Here is a 17,795-nt window from a genome sequence, read left to right as displayed (position 1 = left end):
GCATTTCTTTTCATTTCCTTACCTTTTATCTGTGCTGCCTCATCACCCCCATATTGATGAGGCGCTATCTATCACTTGTCAGGTTTCAGCACAGCAAACAAGACACAAAGACCAACGTAATAGTTCGGAGCTAATCCTATTTGTTTTTCGTTTGTTTGTTTTTAATATAATTATAATTACACATAATTGATTAAGTCTTATGTTTTTCTGCAAGCAAATAAAAAATGATGGCTGGGATTTCTTTAAAACCACATAATGCAGACATACAATACTTTGGATAAAACATACATCTACTATCAACGTTGTTTACCAGGACCACCATATGTTTAGTTTGCGGAGGACTTTGTCTCGCGATAAACTCCCAAAGAAGAACTGCACCCACGAGAATGTCGTTTCGCGCGCTGACACTAAGCTCCAGTCACTCTCCAGATTGACAGCTCTATTAACCAATCAAATCTGAACAGTGTGAAAGAAGCAGCCAATCAGCATGGGAAACTCCTAGAGCAGGCGGGCAAACAAAGAGTTGAAGAATAACTCATTGATCAATCTCCAACAAGGGTAGAGTTGGTCGCATAAACCCTTTGATAGAAGTTACTTGGGGGAGAAAAACGTGCACATTTATTGCTTAGCCGACAATTTCCTGATTTTTATTTTGGACGATCAAACAGGTAAATCTTGTTTTGCTACTTCTGTTAACTTTCGACATTTTGTTTATTTCTTATACATTTGCATCTCTATTGAGTTGCTAGTACACAGAGGTTAGCTAAGTCCTGTGTTGTTTCTTTTGCTGCCTATGCGGAACCACTAAAAGGCCGCACATCTTGTTCAGGCTTTGTCAAATTCTGTTATCAATCTTTTTTCATTGTTCTTTTTTCATATGTAATGTGGTTGCTAAAATGGCTGAAAAAAAGTCTTATCTGTAACGTGGTTTGTTGTACGCCTTAAAATAGGTTGGGAAGAAGTTATATTGTTTATTTGTGCTGAAACTGTAACTCTTACTACCAACGGTTAAATTTGCTAGCTTAATACTTTGTTGCTTTTCATCTATTTTCACGTATGCTAACATAAGACTGCCCATTTTACTGTTTGTCTTGCTTAAAGTGAATAATTTGGTGGTTTTGTTTACTCTGTCAAAAAGAAAATGGTAAAATAAACTAAGGTAAATGGTGAATTCTAAGTTGGAGCAGCTATTTTATTTTTCAGTTCCTTATTTTTTTTATTGTTATGATCATGTTTTGTTCGCTTTCGAACAGTAATTTAGGGGCCGCATTGAGCGTCTCAGTGAAGCCGAGCAGCCATAGAGCTTTCCCCTTGTCAGTCACTGGGGTCCAAGTGCGTTATATTCGGGTAATATGCCAGTGTAGAACCTAAATAATGTAACATTTCACCGTGTTTTACAGTCAGAAACCGAAGGCACATTGTTTGCTAGCGCTCCCTCGCGTCCGGATGTGCTTTTAAAAGAAAATGGGAGTGGCCTGGAGCCCAGTTTCCCGCACTGTATTTAAATCAGCCTATTCCCTCCCTTTCTGATAGTTCTGATGACAGCCCACTGCTTACAGCGGCACCATACTGTACTGTGAGCAGGAAGCAGTCATATTTCTGATCAGCATATCAGAGCAGGAGTTGGTTATTGCAGACAATGAAGTCTAATAAAACAATAACGTTGATAGCAATGATAAAACGGAGCTAGAAGAGAAATATTCTTTAATGTCCCACAGTCGGGTAACTCCTGTGAAACAGAGGCAAGTCAAAGTAAAATTTGAAAGTGCTGATTCACACAAGGTGAAAAAAAACATAAGAATAAGAGATTGTACAGTAAGGACAAATTTACAAAATAAGACAACAGCACTACAACTTATTAAAAATAGCATACTTGTATGAAAAGAAATATGCAGCAGCAGCAGAGTATGGTACTTTAAAGTGGCAAAGACCCAAGCTGTGGATAAAAATGATAGACTATTAACAAGAGGTTAAAATTTGAAATGAGAAAACCCCAAATAACAGCAGAGTTGTCTAGTGTTCTTGTGTTTATTGAGAGCAGTGATGGTTATAAAGTCTTAACAGCTGCTGGGAGGAGAAACTCATTGTTGGCTTCTCATAGTACCTAAGATGCAGCAATCTGTCACTGGAGATGCTCTCCAGTTCAGCAGCAGTACATGCTTGGGTGGGAGACATTGTCCAACATTGATGTCATAAAGTTATGCTTTGTTTCCAATGAGCGGGACGGGTAGGTATCTAAGTTGCAATCAGTTATTGAATTTAGGTTTATGTGTGTGTGTGTGTATATATATATATATATATATATATATATATATATACACACACATGCATTCACCAGGCTTCTAGTAGAGGACCTGAGCTCAGAGGAAGAGAGAAGACCACCTGTGGTGGGTGAAAGGGAATTTTTTAGTTTTTATATATTATTTATATAGTATATATATAAAGTGGCAAGCTTATAGAAAGTTTAGGATGCAGGTGCAGCGAAACATCTGTGCACTGATCTGCTCCTCTGTTCACTCACCTGACCTCTACAGCAAGTGCATACCATTTGGGTCACATCGGTGAGAAAATGCTTACCATTTTTGTGTTTTTTAAGAACTCAAATATCTTTTGAGGTGGGAGACAGCACAAAGATGTGAAAAAGACTAAGATCAGGCGATGCTGTCAGAAGTCCTGCTGCAGTATTTTGAAAAGGCTGGAAACCTCCCAGGAGAAAGTAGTTAAAACAAAAGGCTGTTTCAATAGTTGAATTTTTCAAGATAATGGAGGAAACACTAGTTTTGACCATGGCATTTATTTGCCTTACAGAAGAAAAAATTATAAATGAATCCATATTACTTACAGATCCTTTTTGTTTTCATTTCTTTAGAATATGTTCCCCTAATAAAATGTATTATGTTATTACTTATGGTAATCTTACTGTAATGTGTTCACTATAATGGCTGATTTACAAAAATACAGCAATGTGTTGGTTGAAAGGAGTAGATGTTCTTTCACTGAGCTGCTACTTGGAAACATTTTTCACACAAAGTTAAAGTGAGATTGTTCTGCAAAGCTAAATATCATTGGAGTTAGCATATCCCTGTGTTGACAAAAAAGACTTTCAGCCATGTTTGTGCAAATTGGTTGTTTTCATAGGGCAGCTGCAATGTGGATTCAAGTTCGCACCATGGATGGGAAGGAGACCCATCGGGTGGATAACCTGTCCAAACTCACAAAAGTGGATGAGCTGCGTCTCAAAATTATGGAGCTGTTCAAGGTGGAGCCAGAGAGGCAGAGACTTTTCTATCGTGGCAAACAGGTGAGATGGTGTGGGTAAAATAGTTCTTATCGTTTTTTTTGGTCTGGTCTAACTAAAGTATAATTCTTTACTGGTATTGGATCTCAGATGGAAGATGGCCACACCATATTTGACTACAACGTTGGCCTCAACGACATAGTGCAGCTGCTTGTTAGGCAGAAGGCCCCTGCTGCTGACGTCGTCAAAAGCAAAAGCAAAAACAAAAACAAAAACAAAGACAAAGAAGCCGAGCTCTCCGACTCGGATTCTGGCTGCGGCTCCACCCAGAGCGAGTCCGACAAGAACTCAACCCACGACGAGGTCGAGGGTCAAACTGCTGGGACCTCTGCTCAGACAAACACAGTGGAGCTCGTATATCCTGGGTTTGGCTTTTACAAGGTAATTTACAAAGACCATAGACTGAATTAAATCTGTTTTATGTCTATGTTATGTTGCAGAGAAATTGGCTGACAAGAACTCATAAATGTAGCCATTTAACTTCAAAAACATTTTTTAGTTGTAAACTAGACTTTAATTATGCATTTTTACACAATTCAGAAAGATTAGTTGGTAATTCTTCAGTCTCCAAAATCCAGTTTTAAGCTTAATGGACGTGGTCAGTTACCATCTTCTGTTTTTGTCCGAAGATTAATGAGCTGGTTGATGCAAGAGACCTGAACATGGGAGCATGGTTTGAGGCCCAGATTGTGAATGTCACAAAAACAACAAAGACGCCCAAAGTAGAGTCCGGTGATGGGGAAGAAGAAGAGATCCTGTACCACGTTAAATATGAAGAGTAAGACTTTTTTTTTTTTCTTTTTTTGCTATTTGGAGTTTTACCAGTTATGTCCAGTTAAATGCATTTACATTTTTTGTCTGCAATTTTGGCTTGTTTTTTAGTTTTTGGATGTGTATGGTCTTGAGGTTAAGAACAAAAACAGCATTATACAATATTTCCTTTCAGTTCCTTTGTGTCCCTGCTAGATTTTCTGCTTGAAAAATGTCTGACAGATTTAGAACCATGCTTGGTTACAAATCTGTGCCTGTGTATCAGCTGGCAGTGTGGATTTTGAAGGGAGCTTCCATCAGTGCAGTGTAACTGTTTGTGCCTGTTGGTTCTCGTCACCATTAAATGGACCACAGTGCAGCGCTATTTGAAACACCTCAGAGGGGCATGTAACTTACACTACACTTTCACACAAACTGTTCTAGTTATCCAGAAAATGGTGTGATTCAGCTACTGGCCAAAGATGTTCGCCCACGGGCCCGCACCGTCTACCAGTGGCATCAGCTGGAGCCAGGAATGGTTGTTATGGTCAATTATAATCCAGATGACCCCAAGGATCGTGGCTACTGGTACGATGCTGAGATCCAGAGGAAGCGGGAGACTCGCACGATCCGTGAAATCTACGCCAAGATCATCCTTGGGTACGGATGCAAGTTATTTTTCCAGAATTAGTTTTGCCTGGCTTTATCTGGGGAATTATTGCAGCTATCTGTGGTAACAGGTGAATACAGTAGCAGTGTCTCCGTTAGTGTGGTTAGTGATGGCACAACGGTTGGTATGTAGAGGCGGATTTCCTGCTGTGGTCTCTGTGGATTGCTCAATACTGGTCTCAGTGTTGAGCTCCACATTTTTACCAATTTGCTTTTATGTTTGCAGGGAAGCAGGCGACTCTCTTAATGACTGCCGGATCATGTTCATAACTGAAATCTATAAGATTGAGGAGCCCGGTTCTTCAAGTGACTTGCCAGCTGGAACCGATAGCCCGTTAAAAAGTGAGTTAGAAGATCGAGAATCTTGGATGATTTTAACCTTAAAAGTTTGGCATCTGATTCGTTCTGATTTACTCCTCAAATCAACTGCGAGGGTCTTCTGCTGACCAACCATGTTGATATTATTCTTGTATAAATGATTACTGGATAACTATAATTTCTCCTTTAGGATCAAATGGACCTGAATGTAAGCATTGCAAGGATGATCTGAAGAAAAACTGCCGTTGGTGCAACTGCCACATCTGTGGCATCAAGCAGGATCCAGACAAGCAGCTTCTGTGTGACGAGTGTGACATGGCCTATCACACGTACTGTCTGAATCCTCCACTCACCTCCATCCCTGAAGACGAAGATTGGTCAGTAGAACCTGAATTATGAGTGTATTCATTATATCCAGCACAGTACTTTCTAGAGTTATTGGCATTTTTGTCTGTTGCCCATTAGTTTCTCTTTTTCTTTAAGTTTCAATGTCTGCCTTGTTTTTAAATGTTCATTCAAGATCTAAATTGCATATTTTGTTGTTGTTTTTTTGTATTGATTTAAATGCAGTTAATGATCTTTAAAGTTTTTTTTTAATTGTAAAAATCTGATATCAATGCTTTGCTGTGCATGGGGAAGCACAATTCAGGTTCAGAATAAAAATCTCTGAATGTAGAATAATGTAGCTTAGGTTTGATCTGTTCAAGAATTTTTGGTGATCCTTTTTTTACTGAAGTGCTTGGATGTAGAATTGATTTTAACCTTAACACGTTTTGCCTGCCATCTCAGGTATTGCCCCGGTTGCCGTAACGACACCAGTGAAGTTGTTCTGGCTGGAGAAAAGCTGAAGGAAAGCAAGAAGAAGGCGAGGATGGCTTCTGCAAGCTCATCCAGCCAGAGAGACTGGGGAAAGGTGACACAGAGCAGATCTGTTCATTGCAGCATTGTCTGAGTTCACTTTAATTTATTGAATATTAGACTAATTATGAGTACAAGCAAAAAAACATAAATGCAGAGTTATTGTCTCTAGTAGCTTACTGTGGTAACCTCTTCAGGGAATGGCCTGTGTGGGTCGAACCAAGCAGTGCACCATCGTCCCATCCAACCACCATGGTCCAATTCCAGGCGTTCCTGTGGGTTCCCTGTGGAAGTTCAGAGTGCAGGTTTGTCCATCTCTGCTGTAACTGAAATCAACTTGGCTAGTTTAAGAGTACAATTTAATAAACTATTTAAAGGTTGACTATTACATGTATTAATGTAGTACACATGACTAATGCTAAGGTTTTTAACACAGACTGCAAGATGTCACGTAAACTAAGTGGGTTTAAATGACTTATCTGTATAGACTTTCAGTAATTCTTCATTCATCCCCAGGTCAGTGAAGCCGGTGTCCACAGGCCTCATGTTGCTGGGATCCACGGCAGGAGCAACGATGGAGCCTACTCTCTTGTTTTGGCAGGAGGCTATGAAGACGATGTGGTATGCTGTTTTCTAAAAATGTATTACTAATTTGCTTTGTTTACTGTTTAAAATGAACATGTCAGATGTTGCTATGAAAAAAAAGTTTTCAATTAAAATGAGTAGTTAGAAGAAAGAAAATCTTAGAAAGTCAACCCTGCCTCCCTAGTCATTTTTTTAATACCAAATTTGATTTCCAATTTTAGGGGATTTTTGTTTTTTCATACAAATACAAATGACACAAAATATCTTAAACTGGCTTTTATTTAAATAATTCCTTCTGTAAGTGTAAGTTTCATAATTGAAATAAATAAGCTGTAAAACACATAATTGTATAGTTGGAGAGTTTTTGATCTAAAAATAAGCTATTTATGTGAAGAGAATATTTCTAAATGATTTTAGTCTCCATTCTGATGCCGTTTGACTTTAATGTTTGTGTTATCTTTTGATAAAGGATGATGGCAATGAGTTTACCTATACTGGCTCAGGGGGCCGAGATCTGTCTGGGAACAAGAGGACAGCTGAGCAGTCATGTGACCAGACTCTGACCCACATGAACCGGTAGAGTATTCAGAAGAGAATGTACAATTCAAAACACAGTGTCTGGTACCTTAAATTTATGATTTTTTTTATGGCTCATTAGGGCATTGGCTCTCAATTGCAATGTCCCTGTGAATGAGAAAAATGGAGCTGAGTCAAAGAACTGGAAGCAAGGCAAACCGGTCAGGGTTGTGCGCAGCTGCAAAGGACGCAAGCACAGCAAATTCTGCCCTGAGGAAGGAAACCGGTATGACGGGATTTACAAGGTAAGAGGATAAGATTGATGGGGGTGAGGAGAAAGTGATAGTTTGTAGGACCAAACTTTCACCCTGAGTATCAGTTTATGGTTTTCTTTGCCTTTTCTACTCTGCACAGGTGGTGAAGTACTGGCCAGACAAAGGCAAGTCTGGCTTCCTGGTCTGGCGCTACCTCCTGAAGCGCGATGACGATGAGCCGGCGCCATGGACCAGAGAGGGGAAAGAGCGCATAAAGAAACGTGGCCTGGTCATGCAGGTGAGGGGCTTAGCAGTATGCTTTGGATCAGAAAATGAACATTATAGTGATACACCTTTTGATTCTCATTTGCTTGATTATATGTTCTGTAAACTGACTGTGATGGCTGCTGTTCCAGTATCCTGCCGGTTATCAAAAGGAGAAGGAGAACAAAAATGAAGTGGAGGAGGAAGAGACACCCAATAAGGCGAAGAGGAAGAGAAAATCTCTGGAGAGCGGTAAGTTCTCTGTGGCTTTAGCTGGTCGGTTTTGCACCTTTTGTTTTTGTTTCTTTGTTTTTCACTTCTGCAATGTGCAGATAGGAAATCCCTGTTTTGAAAGAGATGATCAAATTCTCTGAGAAGAGCTGATGGATTATTTCAAAAATATAAAATACTTGGACAAATAAATGGGTGGAAATAAATCTGACTTGTTTTCTCCAGAATCCCCTAAGACTTCGCCTGCCAAGTCTCTCAAGAAGATCAAAGTGGAAGTCTACAAGCTTTCACAAGAGCAGAAGTCCCTCATTAAGAATGACCTGCCAAACAAGAAGTTGTGGGATGAAGCTATGGAGTCGCTGTCTCTTGGACCGGTAATATGGGACTTTAGAGTATCCATAGTTATATTTCTGCACATTCACATACACATCTACATAATGCATTTCCCTCAGTGAAATGGGGGACCTGATATGTTTCTGTTAAGTAAACTGGTTCTAGTGCTGAACTGGTGCTTGTTTAACACCAGTATTAGCTGTAGTCATATTAGCAGCTCTGTCTCAGCCTCAGATGTTTGCTGGGTCAGAGGAAATCAGTCTTCATCAGGTGGTCTCACTGAGCCCAGTAACTATTTTAAACCCAATTTTCATGTCGGAAGAGACTTTTGGTTCAACACGACTGTGAACACTTTACTGAAAAGATTTTCTTTTGTCATTTTCTGACATCTTCTTGTTTTTTGTTTTTTTTTGTTTTGTTTTTTCCTGCAGAAATTTCTGACCAAGGTTGAAGAGGTTTTCCTTTGTATTTGCTGCCAAGAAGTGGTCTTTCAGCCTATAACCACAGAGTGCCAACACAATGTTTGCAAGGTCAGGACCCAGAAATCTTCAATATTAACTTAATATTTGATTGATGGTTCTGTCTCATTTGTAGTCACTAAAAAGTGTGTATGTGTATTCAGCTCTCTTTACTATGATGTTCTTGAGTAAAATCCAGAACCAATTGTTTTCAGAGTTGCTTGATTAGAAGGGCAAGGAGCCTTTACTCTCTGATGCTTTTGTTTTTAGACACTGAAAGTGTGATCAGTTAGCATACTTTTAATTTAATTATTTTATTGATTTGTTTTGTAATCTGTGCATGCCTTTTCATCTTGCATATAAATGGCTTTTTTGGGATTAGCATTGTTAACACTGGCAAAAGATAATCTGTATAAAATGCTTGCTAACAAATCAGTATTAATGTTTTTATCTGTAGGAATGCCTCCAGCGGTCTTTCAGGGCAGAAGTTTACACCTGCCCTGCCTGCAGACACGACCTGGGAAAGAACTACTCCATGTCTGTCAACAAAGATCTGCAGGACATTCTAAATCAGCTTTTCCCAGGCTACAGCAATGGGCGATGATCATTACTCCAGTCTACTTAGCCCTCAAAGAAGCGCAATGAAACCTGTACGGGGGAATTTCCAGTTGAGGCAATAAAGAGTCCGCTTCTCTTAATATATTTTCTATGAATATAAAGCTACAGTTGTGGGCTAAAATACAACCAATTTTACTGTCGAGCTGTTATGTTTGTCTAATATTCATTGAGAATTCATTTAGAACTGGTTGTACCGTTACCCTTTAATGGCAATTAATCCTCCACATTTTGCTTAGCTACTGCTAATATTCCTTATTTAAATTTAACCTATCATTTCCCCCAAATTCCTTTGTTTTGCACTCATTGAAGAAATATTTGGTCAAAAGAGGTAATCTGCTTCCCAAAATTATCTAAAGATCCTAACCTCTAAGGCTATCAGTAGGTGTTTGATGTGTATGGGTTTTCGTGTTAAATTGGTTGTGATCGGTTATGTTTATTGAACTCTTATGAAAAAGTCAGACATTTAATGATTTTATTTCTTAAGTCCAGCCCTAATCATTTCATATACAATGCATTGATGTGATAAATTAATGAAGTTAGATTTGTAACGGCTCCATAAAATGTAAACAAAAATCACATTTCTTGAAGCACGTCGGTATGAGGAGTGTCTTATCTGTAAGCTGTGTCATCGTCAACATGTACTGTTCACCCAAAAATGGTCAAAACAGGATTTTTTTTTTTATTACTGTAGGTTCACATTTGGAAATTGATAACAATTTAAGGAAAAAACAGCTTGAATATATATATATATATATTTTTTTTTTCTTTTGACAGATTTTTCTTCTTTTTTTAGGTTACCAGTTTCATGGTTCACTTTAAATAGTCCAAAGATATGGTTAAGCTTAAAGAGTGTGAAGTAGATATCCCATCAATTTAGCTCTCTGGACTGTCCTTAACACTCAAACCTACTTGAGCCTAAAGACATGATTTGTATTTTTTCTAAAGTTTAAAATGTATACGTATTTGCCTTGTCCTGTAATTTGAAGGTTCATTTTTGTGTCTTCCCAGTGGTCATCTATAAAATTTGATTCCATTGTAAAAACAAGAAATGCTTGTATTTTAAAGTTAAGTACATCTAATAATTGATATAAGCTCTTTAATGCTGCTTGTAACAACCGCTTTTGTCCGTTATGTTTTTCTGTTTGGTCAAACTCTCTAGCAATGTCCAAATTGCCCTGAATGCAAGCATTTCTTGTGCCAAAATATCTGCAAATGCTGGGAAATGTAAATTTTTTCTGAAATTGTAAAAAAAATTTTTTAGTCCGTTTTAGATTCATGCGTAGTTTTAGCATTCGCTGCACATGTTTGGTGCAGAAATTGTCATTGTTCAATAATAAAAACTTTAAAAAGATTTAAACTGAATATAGATATTTTTATTAGTACTTCTCTGATTTAATAATGACTGAACATGTCTATTACATTTAATCTACGAAGTAATTGTTAGTTTAAAAAATTTCTAGCCTTAAATTTCTACTTGGCTTGCCCAAAAATATAGGCGAATCATTCGCGGTTTTGTAAAAGCTTTTAAGTTCAATAAAGAATTAAGAAAACGTTTTTATGCGTTTCAGGACTATGTATTTGTGTGTTTTGCCATGTCTGCAGAGCGCAGCTAACCCGTGTATGAGAGTACGTGCGTGGCGTCTGGTTGGTAGGTTACAACCCTCTGATGATGAATGTTACTAGGCGTATGATTTGAGTCGCTGTTTACCCTGTCACTCATGCGATCAACCAATGAGATTACAGTAATTTTGTAAGCGTCCCTGTCCTCAACGTCACTCAACCAATCACAAGCCACTATTCTGAGGGCCTAAACCCACAAACAAGCTCAGCCACAGCTGCTTGCTAAAGCTAAAAGAAAGTCGATAAACCAAACGAAATCAATTTGTTTTAGCCAAACAGAGAGAGGACGATAATCGTCTGCAGGAGGTAATGTTTCCGAAGCATATTTTACTAAAATATAAAGTACCCAGACTTTGTAGTTTGACTGTGCTGTGGGTTGTCGTCGCGACGTTTTGTTTGTTTTTTTTCCCCTAATTGTAGAAATGGTAGCTGTTAGCTAGAAGCTAGCTAATTTTATTACAGCTGTACTTACTATATTTGCAGTTGTGTGCGTGTGCGTGTGTGTTTTTTATAAATGTTTTCCTGCTAAAGAGACTGAAAGGTAGCCTTAGTTTTGTTCATTGTAGTTGCATAGTGTGGCAATATTTTAGCCACTTTCATTTTGAATAGAATGCTAATGGTGTCAGCTGAGCAAGGCTAGCAGCAGTAACGGCATTGGAACAATAAATCATTTTGTTAATGCCACATGAGACTTTTTTTATTTGCATGAAGCCGATAATATCTAACGAGCACAAGAACAATAAATGGATTTAACTAGTGTTTGCATTTAGGACCATTTCAAGGAAGTAAACTGGATACAACATGGAAGTTTCGGGCCCAAATGGAGTTAAAGGTACCATCTAGGCCCCTTCATGTTGTGGTTTTGGACGGCAGGAGTTCTTCTAGGCTCTTATACAGTAAATCTTTCTTTGTTAGTTATTAAGCATGACTTAATTTAAATAATTTAGAATACGGTCGTTTAATCTGTGATAAGTCATTTTCAAAAGCAATTTGTAGATGTTTTTGGCTAGTTGGTGGATAGCATGTTTTTCTTTATAAAGTGTAGAAAGTAGTGTTTACCCGTTTTATCTCTTCAGCTGCTTGAAACCTAATTAGGGATGCTTCTCTATTTTCTGATGCAAATACTTTTGAAGTTGTAAGCCCCATTTGCCTGGGGAAGTCACTCTGCCCTACATATTTGCAAACGGTGCTGTTTTGTGACATTTGTATTAAAAGTGAAAATATTTTTTTATTATTACAATGTAGTATGTTTCTTACTTTACTGTAACACAGGAGCCAAAATGGGACTTTTTAAATCATTTTGGTGTTGTAAAATTGACTTCTCCGGGGTTTCACTTTAAGTAGATGTAATTTAATACATGCAAATATATTTGCTAGTGAAATTCATATGTAGATGCAGTGTTCTTAAAGATGCAGACCAGCTTTTCAACAACTGTTGAAATATCATATATCTACTTGCACTAAAGAATTTGCTAAGTTTTTTTAAAATTTGCCCAAAGAAATACTCTAATGTTTACTCATTGTATGCATCAGACTCGGAAATGTAAAAACGTGTTTTCTCAGTTGTTTTTTGTCATGCTCTCCCTAGGGATCATATAGTTTTTTTGCTTCCCTCGGAATTAAAATATCAATGATAATCTGATAATATTTAGTCATTTATCTGTACAAACAAATAAAACAGATTAAAATTAGGTGAAACAATGTAAAGCTAATTGTGGTCAAGTCAGATCTTGGTAACTATCAAAGCTCTTTTACAACTCTCTTCTGGCATTATTGCATTATTGCGGTCATATTACTATTCTAGTAATATGACTGTGTTCTTGTCATGGTATGACTTTATTCTTTTAATTACATAAAATCAGTTGAGAGGTGTGGTACACCCTGGGCAGGTAGCTAGGCCATCAAATGTTAACACAGGAAAGACAACCGTGCATACACATCAACACACAGACACTCACACCTAAGGGCAATTTATAGAAACCTATTAACCAAAAGTCATGTTTTTGGGTTGTGGGAGGAAGCCAGAATACCCAGAGAGTACCCACGCATGCACAGGGAACACTTGCAAACTTCATGCAGAAAGATGCCAAGTAGGGGGTTGAATCCAGTATCACCTTGCTGCAGCAGAGCAACAGTGTTACTAATTTATTAAAATGTTGACAAAATGACAAAATTATACACTGCCTGGAAAAAAAAATGTATCCGTCTGGATGTAACTAAGAAAATGGTTACGAGCTTCTGACATGAGTGATTATCTTTCTTATGGCAACAATTATTTAACCCCAAGTTATTCAATGAGTTATTTCTAAAACAACTGTGTTGAAAGATGTATCCTGTGGTTGTGGAAACGATGTTGGTCTGTTTAAGAACGGTCAAATTAACGGCATCAAGCCGATAAAAATATCTAGGGAGATTGCAGAAATGACTAAAACCATGTTAAGAACTGTCCAGTGCATTATTAAAACTAGAGTGTGGAACCATTGTCTTTGAGAAAGAAATACTGCCATAAATAAAATCCCTGAATGAACATGATCATTGATCAATTACCCTGGATCACACTGCATGCAACTCTGCTCTTATGCAAAGCCTAGATGTGCTCCCAAAAGTATGCATGAGTGATTAAAAGGATGAATGATCATATAAAATGCTATAGTCTATGGGTTAACGGTTTGCAGTTTCTGGGTAATTGCCGATTATCAATCATTAAAAAGCCTGACCTGCTGATTCTGATTTTGGCTGATACTGTAATTAATGTATATTAATTACATTGTTTGAAATGTAATTAATATAGCAAGAAAGTCACAGAGTTGCCAACTGTGGTGTGATTATTGTTAACTGAAAATGTGTAGACATAACCTGGTGGACCAGTCAATCAGTCAAAGCTTTCTCACAGAAGAGCAGAAGACTATAGTGGTTGATTTATAGACCTTTCCTGTGGTAGATAAGATTGGTGGATAAGATCAGTTTCGCATACAAGTATCATCCGATCCCTAATTTCCCAAATTAAGGAAATTGATGCAGCTAAACACTGTAAAAAATGAATTTAGGGGGTTATCAGATTAACAAAAGAATATCTTGTACTTTTAACTAAATAATTTCATGTTTCAAACAAAAACGTGATACAATCATGTTGGATAAACAAAAAATTCAACAACTTCACGTTTATGAAATTTAATCATGTTGAGATAACATGATTCATTATAGTCAGACTGATATAGTGCTGAAGCCGAGTGAGATCACCGGATGTCACGCGAGACAATCCTTTTTATCTCAATTTGAATAACGTATTCAAGTTGAGATAACGTGATTCAATTTAGTCAGATTCATTTCCCTCTGAAGAGGGTCTAGTGAGATCAGGGGATTACGAGAGATTATGAGACAGAACTGTTTTGCGCCTGGGAAGACTTCAGAGTGGTTTTAGCTACACATTAAACTATAGATATTTGTTTTTCTCTGCAGGGCACTATTGACATTTAAGAACTGCACTGAAACAGTTCTTAAATTTCTTTCAGCATTTAAGAACTGTAAAAAAAGTCTTTTTTAAAAAAAAAATACTTTTTTAATGAAAAGTCTTTGAATTAACATAATCGAATCATGGAAAGGATTTCCACACAATTAAATAGCTTTCTTTCAGCATGAAGCATGTTTGTTGAGCTGACTTAAATTTCATGAGTTGGATCAACTTAATAAGTAGTGTGAAGATATCACTGTAACATAAGTTAGTTTCTCCAGCATGTTGTGGTGGGGCAGGAGTTTAGCACACTGCATGTTTGGAGGCCTTAGTCCTCGACGCAGACGTTGCTGGTTTGACTGCTGGTCCTGGCGCATGTCCTCACCCTGTCTGACTACTGTCTCAAAAAAATATGAGCCACTAGTGCCGCAAAAACTCTTTGAAGGAAAAAAAAAAAGTTGGTTTCAACTAAATTGCCATTAATCTTAGTCAAGTAAATTATTTGGCCCAAAGCATTGCAAATTAGTTGGGCTGGCTCTTTTAAATTACATTGGGTCCAACTACAGTAAATGAGTTGAATTAACCTTAATAAATTATATTGAGCCAACACATTTGCTTTAAATTGGAATAACCATAATACATTAACTTCAGCCAACATGTTTGATTTAGAATTAACCGTAGAATAACTATAATAACATAAGTTGATTCAACACAATTGCTTTATATTGGAATAACCTTAATAAATTAAGTTGACCTAACACATTTGCTTTAAATAGGAGTAACAGAATTACATGGTGCTGAAATAAAGCAAAGTAATCAGGTGGAAATCCTTTCCATGACTTTTTTATGTTCATCCAAAGAGATATTTTTTTCAGTGAATCAGTGCACCCCTACTTTAAATTTCAAATATTTTGCTGTACATTGCTCTCTCATACCACTACCGTGACTTGAGTAAAACAAAACTGGTTTCAGAATCACATCCACATTTTGTGTCATAAATGATGCATACTGATTGCATGTATAAACAGACCTATGTATTCATTATTACAGCTAGAATGACAATTTCTAGCTTTTCTGTGATTAACATCTTCCTCTGGTACTTGGTTTTGATGGCAGGAATCAGACATTTAGTTGGCATAGTAGGGCTTGAAATATATCTAACTTTTTATGAAAATTTCACAAAAACACAGCAGAGCAACACTTTATCAGCTGTCAGACATCAATGTAAAATGGACAAAGCAAGTTGCTGAACACATGCTGTACAATAAAGACAGAGGAGAGTGATACTATAGTTACTGACTAAATCAGAGCCCAGGACACAAAATACTGCGTTTGGTTGTTCTTTGGGCTAATAAGGATACATAACACACTACTTTAATTTAGACTTCAGAAATTATAAATACAATACTGTACAATTTAAAAAGAAAAAAACCAAATGCAATAAAAATGTGAAAATGAAATAAAAATTTGGAGAGGCAGCACTGAAACAACTACGGTGACAAAAAAATCTTTCTTGGTGTCATTGTTTTTTCTGGCTTGTGGATTAAAATTGTTTTTCTATACAAAAAAAAAATTCAAATGTATGAGTGCAACAGATACATAAGCACAGATCATTAACAACACTTGACATGTCAAATCAGTTAGCTCATGGTGTAAATCAGTGGAGGTAAATAAACCAAAAAATAGTACATAAGGTGTGGTAAACCATATTCTCCAGGACAACTTTTGAATGGAGATTGAGGCAGGGTTTAACAACAGTTTTAAACAACTTGCATAAAAATTTGGAAGTAGAAATTTTTTTTTTCATGTTTTTTTAATTTCTGCTAAAGTAGCAGTGAATGTAAGGTTGTAATATAGGCAAACATTTACATCTTATAAGTTTAGTAGTATTTTATTTTTGGTTAAAAAAACAAAACTAGATCATATTTGAGTGCATCCAGGATAAATTTGCATTCCTCTTTCTTGTTGATACTTTAGACTGGATAATCATCCATAGGGGTAGCTTGGCACTAGTGCTGCACAAATTACACTGAATATATATCAATATTGGTGAATGACACAGAATCAATTTATGATCAATTAACAAACAAATGTTATTGCTTTGGGTTTATAGCAATAAAATACATGTTTATTATAAGAAGCTAGAATTTAATGGTTGAAGTGATGGTTTATTATGAATGCACCTAACTGTGTTTATCTTACTCAGACTGGGCTTTTACGTCACATACTACTTGATTTTCACAGTAGTATTTTTAAAAATAGGTCACGTCCAAAAAATTAACCCCGACTGTCCTTGCTGTGCCCCACAGATTTACCTGCAAGTCCCATAAGCATCTGATGGATACCGACGAGTCCATGGAGACGGTGTCGGCTCCGAACCCTGCTACCACTGCACCCCCTGATCCTGGACTGGTCTCTTTTCCTGCTCTCGGCTCCAGTCCAGCTCCAGATCATGTTCCCATCCAGGAGCCAGCAACATCTGAAACACCCAGTATCCCAGTGACCTCAGAGCAACACACAGCTCCAGATATCACCCCAGTTCTGCCTGTGGACCTAGATGGGACTTCCAAACCCGTTCTAGGTGTTGAGCCATCTGCACTCCAGCAGGTCGGACCAGGTCCACCACCTCTTCCCCCAGCTGCTGCCAAGAACCCCAGCTGTAAGATCATGACTTTCAGGCCTACCATGGAGGAGTTTAAAGACTTTGCCCAATATATTGTGTACATGGAGAGTCAAGGAGCTCATCGTGCCGGACTGGCAAAGGTAGTGCTGCCAAAAAATATGCACATATAAAATATACTCGCTTTTCTACGCTTGAATTCATTAGTTGTCTCCACACCAAGGCTTTTTTTAACTGCATTTCCAGTCTAAAAATAATGTAGGATGTCAGGTGGATGTTAATTTTCTTCATATAACTGATAACCTTCCTTTTCCATGTGCAGGTGATTCCTCCAGAGGGCTGGAAACCTCGCCAGTCCTACGATACTATTGAAGACATGGTGATCCCAGCCCCCATCATGCAGGTGGTAACTGGTCAGTCTGGTCTGTTTACCCAATACAACATTCAGAAGAAATCCATGACTGTGGGTGAATATCGCAAGCTGGCCAACAGCAAGAAGTGAGTTGCTTTTGCTTTCGTTTTTGTAAGTTCTCTGTCATTTAAACCATTAAGCTAGAAGCATTTCTTTTTTTTAACACTTCTTGGCTATCTCTTAAAAGTTTCCTCTCCTACATGTACACAAAAGTAACATGTTAAAGACCAGTGTTTGATACAATGAAATCAAGAAAAATCTGTTGGATAAAATTTTGTAGAGTACAAACTAAAATAAAAAATGGAAAGAATTGAGACAATTTAAGATTTGTTGTAGATCTTTATATGTGTTTATTGCAAAAGAGATATCTGCACTTTCAGATAGGAGTACTTGATTATGTCAAAATTATTTCCAATCATTTATGTCAACTATATTATTGAATATTCATAGATTGGTTAAAAAATAGCAGTACAATTTGGAAATAACTGTACTGTATTTATTGCAGTTGAAGATAAAAAGCAGTAAATTCCCTTACATCTT

General features: G+C 37.3%; 2 protein-coding genes across 4 annotated transcripts in view; both read left to right on the top strand.

The window, feature by feature from the left end:
• Positions 1 to 511: 511 nt before the first annotated feature.
• Positions 512 to 10,503, top strand: uhrf1 (ubiquitin-like with PHD and ring finger domains 1). The gene is made up of 17 exons (XM_044130608.1): positions 512 to 668; positions 3,139 to 3,301; positions 3,389 to 3,679; positions 3,928 to 4,076; positions 4,493 to 4,708; positions 4,944 to 5,059; positions 5,226 to 5,412; positions 5,825 to 5,948; positions 6,091 to 6,198; positions 6,410 to 6,514; positions 6,948 to 7,054; positions 7,137 to 7,299; positions 7,409 to 7,546; positions 7,665 to 7,764; positions 7,969 to 8,117; positions 8,508 to 8,606; positions 8,992 to 10,503. Exons 2-17 carry the CDS (start codon positions 3,149 to 3,151, stop codon positions 9,136 to 9,138), a joined length of 2,352 nt encoding a protein of 783 aa, XP_043986543.1. The 5' UTR covers positions 512 to 668; positions 3,139 to 3,148; the 3' UTR covers positions 9,139 to 10,503.
• A 442-nt stretch (positions 10,504 to 10,945) lies between these two features.
• The window catches only part of kdm4b (lysine (K)-specific demethylase 4B), a 50,365-nt gene continuing 43,515 nt past the window's right edge, over positions 10,946 to 17,795 (top strand). The window contains exons 1-3 of one of the 3 annotated variants that reach the window (XM_044130605.1): positions 10,946 to 11,078; positions 16,533 to 16,986; positions 17,166 to 17,341. In XM_044130605.1, coding sequence (XP_043986540.1) covers positions 16,561 to 16,986; positions 17,166 to 17,341 — 602 coding nt within the window. In that variant the 5' untranslated portion in view covers positions 10,946 to 11,078; positions 16,533 to 16,560. Of the gene's footprint in view, positions 11,079 to 11,568; positions 11,605 to 16,532; positions 16,987 to 17,165; positions 17,342 to 17,795 lie in introns of those variants that run through there. The other 2 variants (XM_044130607.1, XM_044130606.1) reach the window with 2 other exon arrangements.

The sequence above is a fragment of the Gambusia affinis genome, linkage group LG10, assembly GCF_019740435.1.
Source record: "Gambusia affinis linkage group LG10, SWU_Gaff_1.0, whole genome shotgun sequence".
In the NCBI taxonomy this organism is placed as follows: Eukaryota; Metazoa; Chordata; class Actinopteri; order Cyprinodontiformes; family Poeciliidae; genus Gambusia; species Gambusia affinis.
This window is presented reverse-complemented; position numbering and strand designations above follow the sequence as displayed.